We start from the raw sequence: 19,210 nt of genomic DNA, 5'->3' as shown, positions 1-19,210 counted from the left end.
AAATGTAGCAATGTGACATTTGGGTACATTACAATAAATGTTATTAATTTTATGGATTTTCATCTTGGTTACAAATGGCGTTATGCTTAAACTAAATTTATCAGTATTTATTTGTCAACAATTTTACATTAGTTGGACGAAAATAAATTTTTACTTTTTCAAAAATTGAGAAACATAATTGAATATTTTACTAATGATGAAACTAAATTGAATAAAATAAACAATTGAAAAAATAATTAAAATTCTCAATCCAAAAACTTTTTTTCTTTTAAATAATTTTTGAACGCAAATGATAAATAAATAAATATATATATATATATATATATATATATATATATATATATATATATATATATATATATATATATATATATTTGGAGACAATTCTGTAGAGACGCGATTAGTAATGGTTAAATATTTAATTATGTTTTACTAATTTTTTAATTTGAAGTTCTTAGTATACTCTTTTAACTGAAGACATTTATTAATCAATTGTTTTACAGGTCTTTTAAGTTATATGGCATACTTTATGGTGTCAACCTTTTTAATTTATCTGCGAGAATATCAACAACACCTGGTTTTTGTATACGGATTTATTTTTTTGGTATTCGACAACGGAAAAAACAAAACAAAATTCACTCAACCTCATCTGCAGTTAAGAAAAACACTGATACCTCAGTATCAGAGATACAGTAATTCAGTACCATCACAATGCTACGGTTGTGACGGTTCAAAATGAAATCCAAAAGAACATCAATCTTTTTTACAATTATTTATTTACATAAAGAGAGTATGTTAATGTAAAATTTATAAATTACATTAATACATTATACTCTTTCGTGAAAATGTATACCGTCGCTCGAGCGTGAGACTAGATATTAATGGGTGGTCCGATAACGGTCCAATAGCGGTGGAACAATATGTCCAACAAATATTGTTAGGATAGACTCTTCTACCATAGCTCTGATATCATGTTAGAAGTGAGTTTTAGGCCTAACTCATCCTCATAAAACCGGCTTTTAAGATGAGGTCTGCACCCTACTTATATATTATAAATTGGCCTTATCTCTAGTTGATGTGGGACTTCCAACAATTGTTTCTGCTGAATTGGAAGGATGATGGATCTACTTAACTCTGCTATCGGGATGAATGTATGTTTTTTTCTATTCCGAGTAACAGATTGGTTTGAAAGGATGATCGGTAGAAAATACTCCAACGTTCGAATTAGAATCTTTTGTTGTGACCGATTAATTACGAAGTCTTTTTTTCAGCGTTTATTCGATTCAGCACACAGTTATAACTGATCAGTCGACTATCATTCTATATTAACAAGTATCAATGTAGAGGATTCATAATATTAATCAGAAACCACTTTAAACATAACTTTTAAAGAAATCTTCATAAAATGAATAATTTATGATGAAATGATAACATAAATTTCTTTAAGTTATTTTTGTATAATTTTCTGTAAATGGGAAGACAAACATCCTTACAGTTTGTCGGCATGTTAAACAGTTGATAATTAATATATGTTTGAGAAGAATAAGTCCAAAATTAGATCCATGGCGATATCCAATAATGAATGAAAAAAAGGTTGTAAAAATATTTAGAAGAATGCTCCCTGCGTTGCACGGGTTCCTTGAAAAGTAATTGTCATATTTCATAAAACTTGTTTTTTTCCTTCTATTGAGTCGAAACTGTGACGCAGAGTGCGCCCCATGTGTTAAACGATCATAGGAAACACCACAACAACACCATCCATCAATACATCGTAAAAATCATCCTTTACAACGATACAAATTAAGAACAGCACCTGTTTCTTCAGAAATTCTTAGATAAACATCATCTCCTACACTACATCACTTTATCAAGTACGAGTGATGAAATGATGAAAGAAATAGATTAGTATATATCTGCGAAATGACGTGTAACGGTAATTAATTTTTTATTTTTTATCTCTGCTACAGTCCAAACGAAAATAAATTAGTATTTTGTAGTTGTGGCAGTGACATAGCAACTATAGGCTTTCTTACAAATGTAACAGCTTTTTAAATAAAAAGAAAATGGATATGGGGCTCACCTCAACAACAGCGAAAAAGAAAGGATAAAAGCCGCCAATTATGCAGTTCTTTTGTCTGCTTTATTGTTTATCTGTTTGCAACACAGAGAAGAAGAGGGTATGAATTTCATCAACTACATACAGATACAGTTCTTTTCAGGAATTTGTGTTTAACTTCATTAAATTGTCAGAGATGTTAATTAATTATCTGAATTTCTGTTGGTTTAATTAATCAGGCTTAGTTCACCATTTGTTTATCTAAAGTGGTTGAACTTTTCGTACTGCATAATATTGGACTAACCGTTATGTGGGGTTGGATTTAAAATGTGAAATAAATATAATGAAAGATTAATTATTTAAAGGTGTGAATTGGAAAATGGTGAATCTGGTGGTATACATGGAAAATCGGTCATCCCCACCAATTGGTCTTAGAGGAAAGAAGAAAAAGGGAAAAGTGTTTATATCTATGGATTTGAGCATGGCTAATATCCTGTCTCATCTTGTCGGGAGCTAATGGCTTAGAAGAAAAGAACATTAGCGTACAAGGGCAGCGTAAAATGATTGAAGAAGAAAAACAAATGAAAGAAGAGGCTTAGAATAATAATGATTAAAATGTGTAATTAATTGGATAAAAAAATGGTTATAATGGTGTGGAGAAAAAGTGAGAAGGCATGCCCTAGAAGTTGGCATTAGAAGGAAAGAAAAGTATATAATAATGGTGGGATTATGAAAATGGGTTTGTTTGAGTTTGAGGAAGATGATTCACGCCGGCAGCTTTACCCTTTCACTCTCTATCTACCCAAAATCAAACTTTGGCACGCCTGCTCCCACTCATCTCTCAAACAATCAAAAGGATCCCTTCTCCCTACCTTTTGCTCACACTTTCTTATTTTTCATCTTTTGTCAGACACAATTCTATTCTAAGCATCACCTACGCCATGCCCATCCTTATTTTTTTTTTAATTATTATTTTTATTATTATTATTATTATTATTATTAACCCAACCCCACTTCCCCCAAAAATTAACCCACATACATATCATTAACAATTACGTAACTTTGTATATAGAAGTATCCATTCAGAATTTCCTATTCCACCGCCACACACCCCAATTCCCACCGTTAAAAAACCACGTTACGTCCATTCTCTTTGGTTGGTTGGGTTCGTTGGTTCGTTGATATCCAATTGATATCCATGCGAGTCAAAGGTTAATAACCTTAAATGGATACCACGTTGTTTGGTGTAGTGAGATTCCAACATCCTCAAGGTGATCAAGATCAATCCCTCAACAACTCCACCACCACCACCAGCTCTCCATCCTCCAGACAACACAACTATCCCTACCCACAAGAAGACGAAGAATGCTTCAACTTTTTCATGGATGAAGAAGACCTATCCTCGTCTTCTTCCAAGCACTACTATCCCTATCAACCCCACCCTCCCTCCACTACACCTACCACCACCACCACCACCACCACCGACCTCTCCTTCTCTCCCACCCAAGACCCCGCCTTCCCTTTCCAGCTCTCCGGCAAGTGGGCCAACGACATACTCCTCGAAACCTCACGTGCCGTCTCCGACAAGAACACCACGCGCCTCCAGCAACTCATGTGGATGCTCAACGAACTCGCCTCCCCCTACGGCGACACCGACCAGAAACTCGCCTCCTACTTCCTCCAAGCCTTCTTCAGCCGCATCACCCAAGCCGGTGACCGAACCTATCGAACCTTGGCCTCGGCCTCCGAGAGAACATGCTCCTTCGAATCCACGCGCAAGACCGTGCTGAAGTTCCAAGAGGTCAGTCCCTGGACAACCTTCGGACACGTGGCGTCCAATGGTGCCATCTTGGAAGCCTTGGAAGGCGAGCCCAAACTACACATAGTTGACATCAGCAACACCTATTGCACCCAATGGCCTACGCTCTTCGAAGCCCTTGCCACTCGAAACGACGACACTCCGCACCTCCGTCTCACCTCCCTCGTCACCGCCGCCTCCGCGCACAAGGTCATGAAGGAAATCGGCGCCAGAATGGAGAAATTTGCCAGACTCATGGGCGTGCCTTTTCAATTCAACGTCGTTCAGCACTTAGGTCAACTTTCTGACTTCGATTTCGGCGCCCTGGATATCAAAGAGGACGAGGCTTTGGCTATTAACTGTGTCAATACTTTGCATTCGGTCTCCGCCATCGGGAACCACCGTGAAGCGGTGATATCCTCGCTGAGGAGGCTGCAGCCGAGGATCGTGACGGTGGTGGAGGAGGAGGCGGACTTGGACGTGGGATTGGAGGGGTTGGAGTTCGTGAAGGGTTTTGAAGAGTGTTTGAGGTGGTTTAGGGTTTACTTCGAAGCGTTAGAAGAGAGCTTTCCGCGGACGAGCAACGAGCGGTTGATGCTGGAGCGGGCGGCGGGGAGGGCGGTGGTCGACCTGGTGGCATGTTCGGCTTCGGATTCGGTGGAGCGACGGGAGAGGGCAGGGCGGTGGACGAGGAGGATGCATGGAGGTGGATTCAATACGGTGGCGTTTAGCGAAGAGGTGTGTGATGACGTGAGAGCGTTGTTGAGGAGGTATAGGGAGGGATGGTCAATGGCACAGTGCTCCGACGCCGGAATATACCTTTCGTGGAAGGACCAGCCGGTGGTGTGGGCCAGTGCATGGAGGGCCTTGACGTAGTGTAGAGGAGAATGACTTGACGTGAGTAATGAGTTGAGGGACTGAATCCCACGTGCTCTCTGTTCTCAAAGCACGTGCCCCTGGCTCAGCCGAGGGCTTTTTTTTTTTTTTTCTTTTTCTTTAAGCTAATTCATGTCTCTTTTTTTTCCAGTTTGGTACTTAAGACAATGGTATTAATCGGAGGGTATGAGGATGATTGCAGCAAAGGGATTTGCCTCTATTATTCAAAAAGGAATCATCAGACTAAATTTATTTTCATCACATTTCCTTTTCATTTTTCACTATTTCTGTTGTACATACTTTATATATTATATTATATTTGGGTTTATATCTCAAGCTATTCGAGTACTTTTTATAAACTATTCAAGCAGTATGTACCATCCCTCTATCTATTAATCTTTTCTCTCCTCCATTGATGTTTAGAATAGAATTAAAAACAAGAAGCTGTTGTTTCGTTATTCTGACAGATAAAATGAAAAAGAAATTACAATCATGGTTTTTTACTTGTCTCCTAAAATCTGGGACCATTTCCAGCTAAAAAGAACGTTCTTGCGTGACCATTCAATAACTAGGAAAAATAGTAATGAATTCTCAATGATTGTGAAATTGTATATTCCTCTCGAGTATTTGTTATTTTATTTTGTCATTAATAAGAAATTGCTAACTTATTAGGCTAAAATATAAGTTATTGTCGCAATCCAAATGTGTAGGTTGAAGCGTATTGATTATTGACTAAGTTAAAGCAGGTGGTAGTTGATCATTGATATAAATTACAATTATATATTATCCAAGCTGGTCCGGATTTGACCAGAGATTAGAAGAAGCATATTGTTGTGCGTTTAAGAAGTAGAATTCCGCGATAATCTTGTATTTTAGAGTATATTTAAGATGATCAACAGTAGTGAGACGTACAAAAACATTTAATACATGTTGAATTTGGTGGAAAAGCAAAATAGGATTTGGTGTTTTTGCGTATGAAGATGATATTGAAAGTAAAAGTAAAGGAAGATGGAAGCATAAATAAAATGAAGTCGTTATCTAGTTTATGGGAAATAGAATCTTAGGACGGCCAGCAAGTTGCGTTATTGGTTGGAATATATGTCATTAAAAGGTGTATAGTCATTAGTGGGATTAAAGGTTTTAGTGGCCAGCACGCTGTCTTTGAATTGGTCTTATTTTATTTTATTTTTTCTTTTGTTTCTCTGAGCCTAAACTATACTAGTATCTATGTATCTATTATCTTTGTATATGGCACCTGTTTTAACTTTAGGGTGTGCATGGCCCCCACAAAACCCTGAGGTCTTTGATGGAGGTAAGAAAGATAAGGGGGGGGCTGATGAGAGAGTCCTTTTTCCTAAGAAAGCCAATAAATTGGTAAGTACATAAACAATGAAAAGGAAATAATATGAATAGTGGGTTCATCTTTTTAGGGTTGCACATCTTGAACTTCTGATGAGACTTGCCCCCTCCACGTTAACATATCCACTCTCCACTCTTTCTGCATCTTTTCCCTCCCTCATTTTAAAACATTTATAGCTTCTTTCTTTTGGTTTTTTATTAAAGGGAGTTTGATGCTGGCCCATACCTTCTTCTGCAGGTTTAAGCTTTTCTATCCTTTTCTATACCATTGACAATGACAAGCTCTTCTCTTTATGTTTTTATGGGGCCATCTTCATGTAGAATGCTAACTTCACTCATCTCTCTTTTTCTCTCCCTCTTAAACATATACTCCTATATATATCATACAATAACCTCATCAAACTTCAAACTCAAATTAAAAGGATTTATGCTATCTATATTATCCTACACCTCTCCTCAATACCAAACAAAACAAGGATCAAACTTCTAATAAAATTAAATTAAATGGATTCATGCCATCTACATTCTAGTTTTATTTATTTTCACAAGATTATGTGTTTCACATGTAAGGGCCAGCTAATAGGAACTCTATAGAATTGGGCTACAGCATTGGGCCCAACGTTATGAAGAAGAAGAAGAGAGAGAGAGTGTGTTAAAAAATAAAAATCATTGTAGAAAGTTCATGCTGAAACCCCTTACTGTCTGGAAAACTTGTTCTAAAAAATTCGTTCTGAAAAATATTAATGTTTCAAAAAGATTGGAACTATACTTTAAATTTGATTTTGACTTAGATCATAATAATGATAGAAAAAGAAAAACTTGAGTTCTACTAATAATGTTTTTATCGATCCTAATTGTATTATATAAAATATATCGATTAGAATTAATAATCATTTATGAACAGTTAATTAGTATATTAATAAGTCATATTAATGTTCAGATAAAAACATCGTTTTTTATTATAATAAAATAATGACTTCTCTTTATGAAACATATCTTAAATGTCGAAATGTCTTTTATAGATCAAAAATCCATCCAAATGAATTACAATCTTGAAGAAGATTGAGAGTGATCTCACATTAATTTAACCGAAACACTAACATTCCATGAAAGAAAATAATTGAGGTAGGGTTAGGCCACATCGTGATAGTATTAAATAACCAACTTATGACCTCCACATGTAAGCATGTACGTGAAGCGATTCGAAGGTGGTAACGAAGGATCCCGAGCAAAAAAATGAAAATAAAAAACATGGAGTATAGAGTTGTAAAAAGTGCACACGTGAAAGAATGATTTACATAAGTAAGAAATAATTACATGATGCCGTGACACAAGTGATGAGCAACGCTGGATTATTAGCAAAATTCCAATGAAGTGGATAGATAATCTTTGTCGGTATAGATGCGCTCCCTGAATGTAATCTCAACATAGCCTAAATTAAAGTGAGCAAATTATTGAGACTTAGGTTTCCATGTCGGATAGTCCTGAAGAAGTGAGCTTTCCAACAAGTGCTTGACATGCAAAACGGGGTAAGGTATATATAAAATCTTTGTATATGACAATGTACAAAGAGAAGTTACATTATTAGAAGCCGCTCCAGCCGTGAGGCAATCTCCATTTTCTGTGCCAATAGATAGACACTCTCGACCACAGAGGGAATTCAAAACTGTACTCAAGAGGGTGATCAACAGGTCCTGCGACTATCATAGGCAACCACACGTATCTGGAGTCTCTTAAGTCGGCCGGATTCCACCGATCCGCCATGAAAATAAATGAACCGGGGAAGCCAGGTAGAGGAAGCACAAAAGTGCTCTGAGCAAAGAAGGTTGTAAGCCTAAACATTTTGTTTCCTCCAATGCAGGGATTCCCAATTGTTTCCCAAGGCCCCAAAATGGACTCGGCTGCATGAGCCAGCGCCTCATTTGGCGCCCATCCTGTGCAGCCTGAAGTGATCATGTAATATGTGCCCTCGTGTTTGAACAAAGCTGGAGCTTCTCTGTGTTGTCCCACAAGAATCCTTCTCATCACAGATGTCACGTTCAGATAATCTTCAGTAAGGGGTCCGATGTGCAGCTCACTGTTGTCTTCGGAGGAGTAGATAAGATATGCCGTGCCATCATCGTCTTTGAATACTGTCATATCCCTGCTTTCATATCCATGGGGTCTTTGGCTGCCGAGATAATCAAATGGTCCATCAGCTGTGTCACTGATTGCTACTCCAGCAGCTGCTTTCGTGTAGTTGGCATCATCGATATGCATCCACATCACATACTTTCCGGTCCTCTCGTTGTAAATAACTTTTGGCCTCTCAAGCACATTAGACGTGTGCAGATCATGGGTTTCATTTGTTTCATCTGCTGCCAATACAATCCCCTCATGTTTCCATGTCCACAAGTCCTTCGAAGAATAGCAACCAACTCCAATAATGTCCACCTGGTGCAAAAAGGAGAAAATCACTTCACTTTCCAGATACTGGAAACTGAGATCGTAACATACTAATTTACAGAAGAAAGTTTACTTTTCATACTAACTATATCTTTCATATCAGCATCTATCTGGGCAAGGAATAAAAAACAATTTCATGTAAACTGATTGGTGATACAATATTTTGCCCGAGTTATTCAGTACAAAGAGTTTTTTCTCAGTGCTTGCGAACCAGATGTATATGTCAATTAACATGGTAAAGTCTGAAACATGTGAAGTATATTTCCCTGACTATTACCATCACTTAAAGTCTTACCAACTGGATGAGGTAAGGGAACACAGTGTGGAAGGTAAAAAGTCAGGATCATTTCATTTCTTTGCTTTCGAATTCAGGAACCAAGTAAATTTCTGACTCTATAACTTGAATAAATTGAACTATTTGGGTGAAACTTTTTATAGGATTCCAAATTGCAGAAAAGCATCAATGTTATGGAAGTATAAAATTTTTACTCAGTGACAAGAACTATATTCAGTGGATTCATGAGAAGTAGCAATAAGAATTCTGAGCATTGATTATGTAATTTCAGTTGTGGCAGGCTTCATGTTCAAAGGAAGGTACCATCAAGAATTCCATCTTCAAATTCAAACTATTATATGAACTGCATCTTAAGGAATCCAAACCCATTGGATTCCCTTTTTTTTAAAAAAAAAAAAAAAACAAAACCTCTTAATATGTTTGTATTTGATCCAAACGGAGAAGACTTTTACATTTATTAATATCTCCATTCGTGCAAATGGAAGGACACTTATATATCCCTTTATCATAGACCAACAAGAATATGGAAATTTTATGACAACGGTAGCATGTTAAGAACAAAAATGAGACCTTTGAAACATGACATTTCTCTGCCAAAGACTCCAATACAATTATTATGGAGGATACTAAGCAGGTTCAGAAACAACCGGAGGTAAAGATACATATAAGCAAATACGATAATCAAACAAATATCTCTAAGCTACAGAGTTTTTGTTAAACAACCAGTCTTATTATTTCTCTTTCTCAAAATAAACAAAAGATGAAACCATCTAAACGTTGCACTATAAAAAGATGGTAGACACTTTCACAACCACTAAATTATAATAAGTTACATAACATACTGCAGCAAAGAAGACAGTTATTAACTTAGAAACAGAACAGAAGTTCTACTGAAAAAAAAAAATGAATTACCCGAGCAGCTCCTTTCTTGTGAACTTGGTAGGTAGGCCCATCTTTATATTCACCATACCAATAGTATGTTCTTGATTTTTTATCATAGAGAATGCCGCCTCCATGAGCTTGAATAGGATTTCCATCAGTATCCAACCAAATTCTCCCAGGGTAATAGTAATAGCTTTCATTTGCAGGAGTCTGTATTGGATCTATAGTTTTTTTACGACCAGGAAAAAACACATGTCTCAGTTGGGAATTTTCGTCCAAGAATTCGTCAATTAGTGTTGTTGTCCGCTTGGGTCTGCGTTTTGCTGCTCGAGGAGACCTCTTTCCCTTTGGTGGGGGGATTTGAATGTTCTCCTCTTCAACCTCTTGAAGTTCAATGAATTGGGGATGATGGTTCAAGCGCAGTTGAGACTCTCCACCAGTTCTATCTGTGTGATGGATGTAAGTATATAAATGAAGCAAAATCAAGCATCCTAACAAGCTCAACACCACAACAGACGTTGAATATCTGCTCCCTGCATTGCAACCTAGTATCGTAGGTTTCCTGTATTTGTTCCTCGTCCTCATTTTCTCTTCCTTTTTATCTTCGAAATAAAGCGGCAGCTAATCAAATGCAACCTGTGGAAACCTGATAGATAACACGACCAGATAGAAGTTAAAAACATAACTTCCCTATACGATAACAATTTCATAAACCAAAATCAGTTCAAAATCAATTTATCCCCCTACACACTAGGAATTTCATAAATCAAAATAGGTGCAAAATGAAACTGCAAATAACGACACCGTATATTTCCCAACTAGGTTTATCACTTTATCCCTTTTTTTTTTCTGCTGGTATCCTCTTTGGAAGACAATCCAGACAATCCAGACAATCCAGTTCTCGATGTTCAGTTTGGCACCATTTTATCCCTTTCCAATTTCATGAACTTTTACACATACCGCAATACAAAAAGTAAACTACAACAAGTTTCAACGCTTTTGATTGGATACAATAAATTACCCTCTCTTCCAGGTTTGTTAGAAGTAATTGAAGTTGAAACCACTATTTTTACCCTACTTTGTGTCTAAATACTATAACAACTGCCACCAATTAATCATTCTAATCAACAGAGTTACACCCTCATGTGTCAGATCCATTAAGAAGAAAAACCTAATAGGACACAATAAAAGCAACAGAATAATCAGAAACCAGGGCACAAAAGGCAAAGTGTGAGAAGAAGGTCTCTGACCTGGTACCACCCGAACTGTGGAACAAGCAAAACACCCCGTCATGCGGTTTCGTTGGTGGCTTTTGAGGGTCACAGACACAGTGGCATGACGCAACCACCGAACTAAGCTTAGTCCAAATACGAGGTAAGAGAGAGAAAGCAGGAAGAAAAAAAAAATGAGATGATGTTGGGTAAGGGTAGTTAAGTTCCTATGCAGTTTGGATCTGAGTTTGAGGTTATGACATTGATTTGCAACCAAAGTTGTGCTTCCTTGTGTCTTTTGGTACCGACCCCAGCCACAGTTTTATTCTAGAACTTCTCTTTTACCATAAATGTCTCATCTTGCACTCCCTCCTTTAACTAATTTCCTCTCTTTCCTTATTATTATTTGTATCAAATATGGAACCATTTTATGCCATTTATGTTCAATTCTTCACAGCAAGACTCTATTTTTATTGTTCCATAGTGACACCTTAGCGTTTGAATTCACTTTAATTAATAACCTTAGAGCAAAACGTGATAATGATTGCTAATCTAACTCCATTCATTTCATGCTGTCAGCACCACAAGAGATGTTCAATAAATTGAACTTTGGGGTGGAAATTTGAACTTTGAGGTGAAAATTTGTTATGGTGAGACGTTGCTATGTGATTCTAGCACTAACAGTGCTGGTAAACAATGATTTGGTAGTCATAAAAATTATAGAAAAAACAACTTTTTTTATTAATCTGAGATGGGCTTTCCTAGATTTAGATTTAAGTGAAGTTTTGTGGAGCAATACAAAGCAAAATTTTAAGAATTAGCAAAATAAGTCAAACTGATGAATCTAAGGATTTTCTATTGTGAGAAATGATAACGTGGTGAATTTATTTATATACAATTTTTTAATTAGCAAAATAAGTGAATCTGATGAATCTAAGGATTTTCTATTTTGAGAAATGATAATGTGGTGAATTTATTTATATATAATTTTCTTACAAAATACTCTTAAATTAAGAGTATTGTAATTAGAGATGACAACAGATCGGGTGAGCCTATCAGTAACACGATTCAACAAAAAAATTTACCTATTATTCATACGGATATCTGCTTAAAAAATAATCGCACGTATTTTAAAATTTGTGGATATTCGTGAATACTCGTGGATACCCGTAAATATTTAAAAGAATATATTTTTATAAATTATTAAAATAAAACTAAAATATATATAAAATATAATATAAATTAAATTAAATATAAATTTAATTTTAATTTATTTAAATTTAACCTTATAAAATATAAATTAATATTAATTTTTTAACTTAATAAAATATAAATTAAATTTTTATTTTTATTTTTGACGAGTAATAAATATTCACAATAGAAATAATATACTATTAGTATCCAAACTGTTTATAAACAGATATTAAAATATCTATTACACGGCAACTCACGAATAATAAATATTCACGAATACCAATTTTATCCATGAATATCTCTGAGTCGGGATATGTTTTTGTCATATCCTAATGATAAGATAACATGTTTGTCAAGGGATTGTTGGTAATTAGTTAACATAAAATCAAACTACGTGTACTGTTGCTAATATTACTCGTTCTGGAAATAAATAAATGTATTATTGTCTCATGATGACTTTTTGGTATTGGTTGAAAACGAAGATTTCATGTGCACTTGTTTAATCCCCTGTCTTAGCTGGTCTTTTCTAACAATCATAATGGTCTTGTTAGCCGTGGCGGTTACGAAAATAAATGAAGAACTATTATAAATTAAAAAGGAATGCATTAAAAATTACGGAATAATTAATATATTGTAATGTATCTTAATAAAAAGAACCTTATTCTCATCATAATAATAATAAAAGTCGTCGACAATTATCTAAATTGTAATGCCTATTAACTATGATATTTGTTTTCTTAATTATGTTTGACTCAAACCACTGTTGGTTTAATAAATATTTGTTACAAAAATTAAATAAAGTTCAATAATTGAAGCGGCGAATATTTTGTCATACTAATATTTTATATTTATAATATTTAAATCTAAAATTTACTTATTAATCAAAGCTTCACAATCAAGTAAAGGTTGGTATATCTTTATTGAGTATTTCTATCTTTTATAATAATGACGAGAAAAGCAAAACAGAAAAAAAAAATCATCTTTGTAGTAAATTAATTTGTAATAACTTTCTCATACGCTTTCTCTCAACATTTATTTTTGATTTGTGCATAAATTATTTTTCTTTATACAAAATTTTTAAATACTTTTTCAAAATAATATTTCTAATTTATATATAAGATCATTTTGACTTATAAAGAAGTCAGCTACAAATTGTTTTTCATATCTTTCCTTAAATTAGTGTTTATAGATATTCAAATACTATATACAATGAACACAACACAATTTGAATAAAAAATCATATATAAACTATCTCTGCATCTCACCATTAAATAATAATTTTAAGGAGTTACCACATATAATTTGAAGAGTGCTAGTAATTTTTTACTTGATTTTATGTTTTTAATAGATTTTAGTGAATAATTTTGAAAACAAATGCATTGATAATACTTTTCAATGCTATTAAAATACAACTAGTAATGTATACAGTTTTTTTTATGTTTTCTTAAAACTACTTAGTTTGTTTGTAACGTAAGGACAGTTTATATTGAATTAAAAACTTATGATAAAAATTAAAACTAAAAATAGGATAAAAATTATGATAAAGTTCAGATAAGTCAACCAAAATTTAACCCTTTCAGTTAAAAAACCTCCTGTATGTCGTTACACTGAAATAAAACACTTATTTTTTTTCACCTGTAATATTCACACTTAAAACAAATAATTTCAATTATTTACATTCCGACTCTGGTCTTAGTGTTATTTTGTTTGATACTTATCTGGGGAAACTATAAAGAAAAAGAAAAAAAAAAAAAAAGGTAAGCATAAAAGCTGCACCTATGTTTGACATTCTACCTTTTTTAAGTTTGAAAATTAATAAAACATCCTATGTTGATTCTGGGGTCCTAGAATATATAGAAAGTGGTCTTCCCCATTGAAGAGCCTTTGCCACCCAGGTCAATACCAAGACTACCATAATAATGGAGAGAGACAACATAGATGACCATAACAATTTAGTTGAAACTCTCATTGGCTTGCATTGATTTGAGACAATTTCAGCAACTTTGTTCTTCACAACTGTGCATTTTGACAGTCTTTGCAATTCTGGATAGATATCCAGCAAATCCTGTATGGATCTGCTGTAGGCATGAGCCATGTTGTATGAGGCTTCAGGAAGAAATCTTCCCTCTTTTTTGCATTCTTCTCCTGTGCCCTCTTCGTGACAGGTGAATTTTGCAAGAATCTACACCAAAACGCCTTTTATGAACTATGAGTGTGGTGTTGCAAAAAAAGTAACAAGAGTAACTAGTTTAGTGAAGACTTACTTTTGATAAATCACCAATCCTAATGGCATTACGAGGGCAGTTTTGTGGAATGTAGTTAAGGTTTGAGGGTCCAGGAAAAGGGTCACAAATTTTTATGACTCCAATTAGTTCTTCATTTTCTGCACTTACTCCTAAGACCCGATAAATCATCGACATGTTAGAATTCAACTGAGACACAAAACATCTATGTTAGGACGTAACAACACGTTAGAAGTGGAAGGAATTAATTATTTCATTTCCCTTCTAATTCTGAACGAAGAAACCAGATTTTCTACCTCAACTACAAATCTGTGGATGGTGTAGCCAATTTGAACTATCAATTTCCCAGACAAAGATTCATTCATGCACGGCAACATCGACCCCAGGCTACTGTTTTGTGGGTTTTTTTCGAAGTCTTCAAAAGCAGTGCATGCATCTTCTGCAAAGCTGCATGCATATAGTTCACACAGCGTCGTGAGACCTGAAAAGAGGATTCTTTTACTCGAATCAAAAGCATGATCATAAGAGGTTAAGGTACTTACGTGTGAAGGAAGTAATCAAAGCCAGTCAAGAACCAGCACAGGCTTGTTAAGATCCAAAAGCAAAAAATTATGCTGAAAATAAAATTCATACGCGTAATGTAACGCAGAAAATATCGACTACACTGTTTGTTAAGTGTTACTTAAGAAATAACATGGAAAATGATACTGTATCTTACATTATAAACCCAGGACGCCAATACAGCAGCATTAGAACTGAGTCAAAACAGCAAATTGAGCAAAAATTTAATTGATCTCAACCAAAACTGTAACGAAATTAGCATCATAACCAATTGTTTAATGATTGGTACCTATTGCTGCAACCAGTGTCACCAAGTTGACGGTTAGAACAACGAAATGTGCTACATATCTATGTCACATTTAAGATTATAGGAAATACAAAATAGTTTGAATTAGTAGAGAGCAATAAACACAATCAGAATGAATAAAATTAGAGATGTTCAAAGGGAAAACATATATACGATGTATGAGTGGCCCGGTCGAATGATTGTTCACTTCTGTCAATAAAACGGCGTATCACACGCGAGTTAGTTCTGAGGTCTTGAGTGGTGGAATTCAAACTCTCACACATTTGCGGATTGTACGGAAGCAAAAGAAGCTGCATTTGGTTCGTTGTTCTTATTACTCTGCCTAGGGTCCCAAGAGCATCTTCTCCTATACCTACCACGGATTCTTTCAGTTTTTCTGTCCTCTTTAGGGTCTTCTGGCTCGTTGCCATGACAAAACTTGAAGCAATTCTGTCACACCACACCAAAATCGGCTCAATTGCAATTTTGTATAAGAATGTTTCGTGTTTGTATAGTCTCAACGGATTTTCATGTCACGAATTTTCAGTTCATCAGTTTATAATAAAGAAAGTGGTGGTGGTGTTGTAATTTTGGATAATGAAATAATGTGTCTAAAATTGGCGAGTTAAGAAAGGGAGACTTACATGGCGAGAAATGTGAAGAAGAGAAGTAGAAAGAAAATGTGGAGATGGTAATGGTCCAAACTAGTTAATGTAGCAGAGCCACCGCATAGAGACTTCACTATAAGGAAAATGGCCAAAACCAGCCCACATAGCAACCAAACGCAGGCAAATGCGTATCCATGGACTCCTGTAAATGCCGCAGACTGAAAAGGATCAGAAAGCAAGTGTAGTAAACATAAATATGATGATCAAACACACGTTATATGTTTTGTACATCTAGATTAAGAAATAGAAAAGAGAAGTTTGAAGTGAACAACTATACTCACAGCCACGTAATGGTTGTTTCGAAGGTCGAAACCTCCATTGTAGTCTTTGAAATTTTGTAAGGGATCGGGTCTATGAAAGGACCTTTCATGAATGGGGGACCCTGAGGCTAACGATGTTGTTTGAAAGACGAGGAAGAAGAAGAAAAGAAGAAATAAGACGCGGTTGGTTGAGTTGAGCATGGTAGAGTTAGTCTCTTTTCTGGTTTTTTAGCGAAGGGGATAAGAAAAGACGACATGTGACTGAAAATTGTGACAACTTTTTGTGTGAGAAGTGTGACTTACTAGGTAAGGTAAGAATAGAATAGCTTGTGGCATGGTTTAGTGCAACATTTTTGTTACGTGAAGGAAGGACAAATGGCAGTGTTAGAGATGGAGGTAACGAATCAGAAGCCGAAATAGTTGCTTCGTCATGTACAAGGAATTGACCACTTTTAACTGTTTTCCTCCACGCATGCATGCATGCTCTATTCCAGCGTTCGTGTCTTTTTGCTCTATTTTTAAGTATTGTTAGTTTTTTTTTTTTTTTTTTCTCACCTTTGTTATCTCTATTTTCCGTCGTCTTTTTTCAACTTGCTAGTTAAAACTACACACTTCACAGAATGAACAAAGCTAAGTGATCAATGCATATATACCTTTCTTTAGAATTGGCACGAGACACGAGAATCTCACATTGCACTTCACTCCCCCTTCACTTGGAAAATTATCTTTAAGAATTTATTTTCACAATTTTTTTACAATAGCTTATGTATCAATTTGTAATTGGTCTCTTTCAAATATACAAACTGATTAAATAGTGATTGTGTTGTCAAAAAGTTGTTAAAATAAGATACTATAACAACTTTTTTTAATAACTTTTTGACAAACAGGACACGTGTCACCATTTTATTAGTATGTTTGAATTTATTTTAAAAAAAAATATTTAAAATAAATCAATCACAAACTACCACATTATCAAAAAAGAATTGTTAAAGAATTTTTTTTTAAAAAAATTAAATAACTTGCTTTGTGCTTAAACGTCTATAAAGATTCTTAAAACGAACCATTAATATTATTGAGGTAATGTATTTGTCAAATTGGATATGTAATAAGAATATGCATAGACATGTATAAGAACTTTTAGAAGATAAATGATGTTTTTTTATAAATCGAAATTAACTTATATATTAATTAATTTGTAAAAGTATTTTCATATAACTTGTTTCAATTATTGTTTGCAATAATTTTAGTTTATGGTAAGTTTACACCAGTGCAAAAATAGTTTTTTAAAGTGATTTTTTATACTAATTATAATTCATCTCATGTATAAAGTGACGCGATGACACATAAATGTAAATATTATAAAAAAAATTATACTAATTGAAGCAAGAATTGAAAGTGAGTGTGGTGACATTTTTTGTAAAAAAGAAAAAAACAATTATATCAATTTCAATTATAATGAAGTGTGTACTGTGATATTTTTAAAGTAAAAAAGAAAACTTTTTACACTATTTCTAGTTGGTATAAAAATTAATTTGTTTTTGTTTTTATTTCTAAGCACATTAACAAAGGGTTCTTAAAGCCTTCTTTTTAGGGTTTTTTCTTTTCCATTTTTCAGTCATGCACGAATCATCCAAGCGAAGCCCCATGTTCACTATCGTCATTCATCTTCTTTAGGTCAAGGTCATTGTCACTGTAACATCCATGATTGAGATTGTCACCAACGATATCATCGACTTTGCTCACACAAACGTTGACAAGAATCACGACCCTGAAGGTGGTGACATATTATAATCACATAATCACATCTTAATTATAATCATAACAACAAAGCCAAGATGTAAAGAAATTTCTCAAACCCACTGAACTCATCACATATAGGAAAATCTCGTCAATTGTAAAATTATCATTATAATCTCCCTCACACATTTCATTTATAAAAAAATGATAAACTTAAGATGAAACTAACTTTTGTTTATGATTTCATAAAATTTAAAAAATAATCTTTCATCTTGGACATCACTTTAACCACCTACAACATGACATGAGTATATAATACCTCACTTTTGAATAATAACAACTAAAATAGAGAAATTCACAAAACAAAATACACGAAATAAGAAAAATTTTAAAAAAAAAAAAGTGAAGAATTTAATTTTGAAATCTTAAACTCCTTAACCGAATTTCAAAATTTAAAAGACAACAAAATCAGATTTCGAAATCCAAGAGATTAAGAAACCGAATTTTGAAGTCTGAAACACTCATAAACTAGATTTTAAAATCCAAGAAATTATAGAATCAAGTTTCAAAATTTGATACATTTCTATATCAAATTTTGAAATAAGGACACTCCTAAACTGTATTTTGAATTCTGAGACACTTGTACATCGAATTTTGAAACCTAAAACATTAATATATTGAATTTCGAAATTCAATATTTATTCTAAAGCGTATTTTTCATTCTTCAAATCAGGTTTTGAAAAACAATAAATAGTTACGAACTATTATAATTCGAAAAAGCAATATAAATGAAAAAGAAGAAGTAAATACATATCTCTAAACTTCAAGCAAAATGAATGAGAAATGAAATCTTTTGAAGAAAAATGTCATTGAAGAAGAAGAACACTCATGAACAGAAAAACTCCTTTGAATGCTTCATGAAAAAATGACTTAAGCGTGTTAGGAAAAGTAAATATAACACCTCGAACAATAAATACGTGTAGATAAGCATTCACTGTTGCTTACCTAATTAATTTAATAATTTATATATGGGTTATAATGGACATCACAGTTATATTTGAGAGTGCAAGAAGAAAAACTTGGGTACAGGAAGAAAGCCCATCTTCATCTTATCCGAACCATGTGGCATAGTTTTTTTCTGCGTAAAATAAGTGAAGTCGAGCTCAAGCTCAATGTAAATACTTGTTTCTCTGTGTCGAATAACATTGGTGCGATTGATATGATTGCTATGGACCCAAATGACTGGAAAAAAATATCATGGTCGAGAACATGTGATTTTTACTAGAAATATTATTTATTTAACAAATTATGTAACTACTAAAGAGAAAGATGTACCAAA

At 34.2% G+C, this 19,210-nt stretch overlaps 3 protein-coding genes across 3 annotated transcripts; 1 reads left to right on the top strand and 2 right to left on the bottom strand.

The window, feature by feature from the left end:
- The first annotated feature begins 3,078 nt into the window (after positions 1-3,078).
- Positions 3,079-5,103, top strand: LOC106776983 (protein SHORT-ROOT). Its single transcript, XM_014664471.2, has 2 exons — positions 3,079-4,751; positions 4,882-5,103. The coding sequence occupies exon 1, from the start codon at positions 3,282-3,284 to the stop codon at positions 4,728-4,730; it is 1,449 nt and encodes a 482-aa protein (XP_014519957.1). The 5' UTR covers positions 3,079-3,281; the 3' UTR covers positions 4,731-4,751; positions 4,882-5,103.
- A 2,268-nt stretch (positions 5,104-7,371) lies between these two features.
- LOC106776322 lies at positions 7,372-11,322 on the bottom strand. The gene is made up of 3 exons (XM_014663737.2): positions 10,962-11,322; positions 9,742-10,357; positions 7,372-8,522 (listed from the first exon to the last, which is right to left on the bottom strand). The coding sequence occupies exons 2-3, from the start codon at positions 10,294-10,296 to the stop codon at positions 7,674-7,676; spliced, it is 1,404 nt and encodes a 467-aa protein (XP_014519223.1). The 5' UTR covers positions 10,297-10,357; positions 10,962-11,322; the 3' UTR covers positions 7,372-7,673.
- Positions 11,323-13,675: 2,353 nt separating this feature from the next.
- On the bottom strand, positions 13,676-16,830 carry LOC106776622. The gene is made up of 9 exons (XM_014664104.2): positions 16,156-16,830; positions 15,851-16,032; positions 15,381-15,656; positions 15,210-15,268; positions 15,078-15,114; positions 14,902-14,973; positions 14,656-14,806; positions 14,381-14,548; positions 13,676-14,298 (listed from the first exon to the last, which is right to left on the bottom strand). Exons 1-9 carry the CDS (start codon positions 16,333-16,335, stop codon positions 13,942-13,944), a joined length of 1,482 nt encoding a protein of 493 aa, XP_014519590.1. The 5' UTR covers positions 16,336-16,830; the 3' UTR covers positions 13,676-13,941.
- Positions 16,831-19,210: the final 2,380 nt, after the last annotated feature.

This window comes from Vigna radiata, chromosome 11 (genome assembly GCF_000741045.1).
Source record: "Vigna radiata var. radiata cultivar VC1973A chromosome 11, Vradiata_ver6, whole genome shotgun sequence".
Lineage (NCBI taxonomy): Eukaryota > Viridiplantae > Streptophyta > Magnoliopsida > Fabales > Fabaceae > Vigna > Vigna radiata.
This window is presented reverse-complemented; position numbering and strand designations above follow the sequence as displayed.

Bases quoted from the DNA above. Each gene is read 5' to 3' on its own strand.
- LOC106776983 (XM_014664471.2), top strand. From the start codon at position 3,282: ATGGATACCACGTTGTTTGGTGTAGTGAGATTCCAACATCCTCAAGGT.
- LOC106776322 (XM_014663737.2), bottom strand. From the start codon at position 10,296: ATGAGGACGAGGAACAAATACAGGAAACCTACGATACTAGGTTGCAAT. The intron at 8,523-9,741 runs GTAATTCATTTT...TTTTTGCACCAG, and splicing joins ACAAGAAAGGAGCTGCTCGG to GTGGACATTATTGGAGTTGG.
- LOC106776622 (XM_014664104.2), bottom strand. From the start codon at position 16,335: ATGCTCAACTCAACCAACCGCGTCTTATTTCTTCTTTTCTTCTTCTTC. The intron at 14,974-15,077 runs GTAAGATACAGT...TTTTATTTTCAG, and splicing joins TGGCGTCCTGGGTTTATAAT to CATAATTTTTTGCTTTTGGA. The intron at 14,807-14,901 runs GTAAGTACCTTA...ATATGCATGCAG, and splicing joins TTTGATTACTTCCTTCACAC to CTTTGCAGAAGATGCATGCA.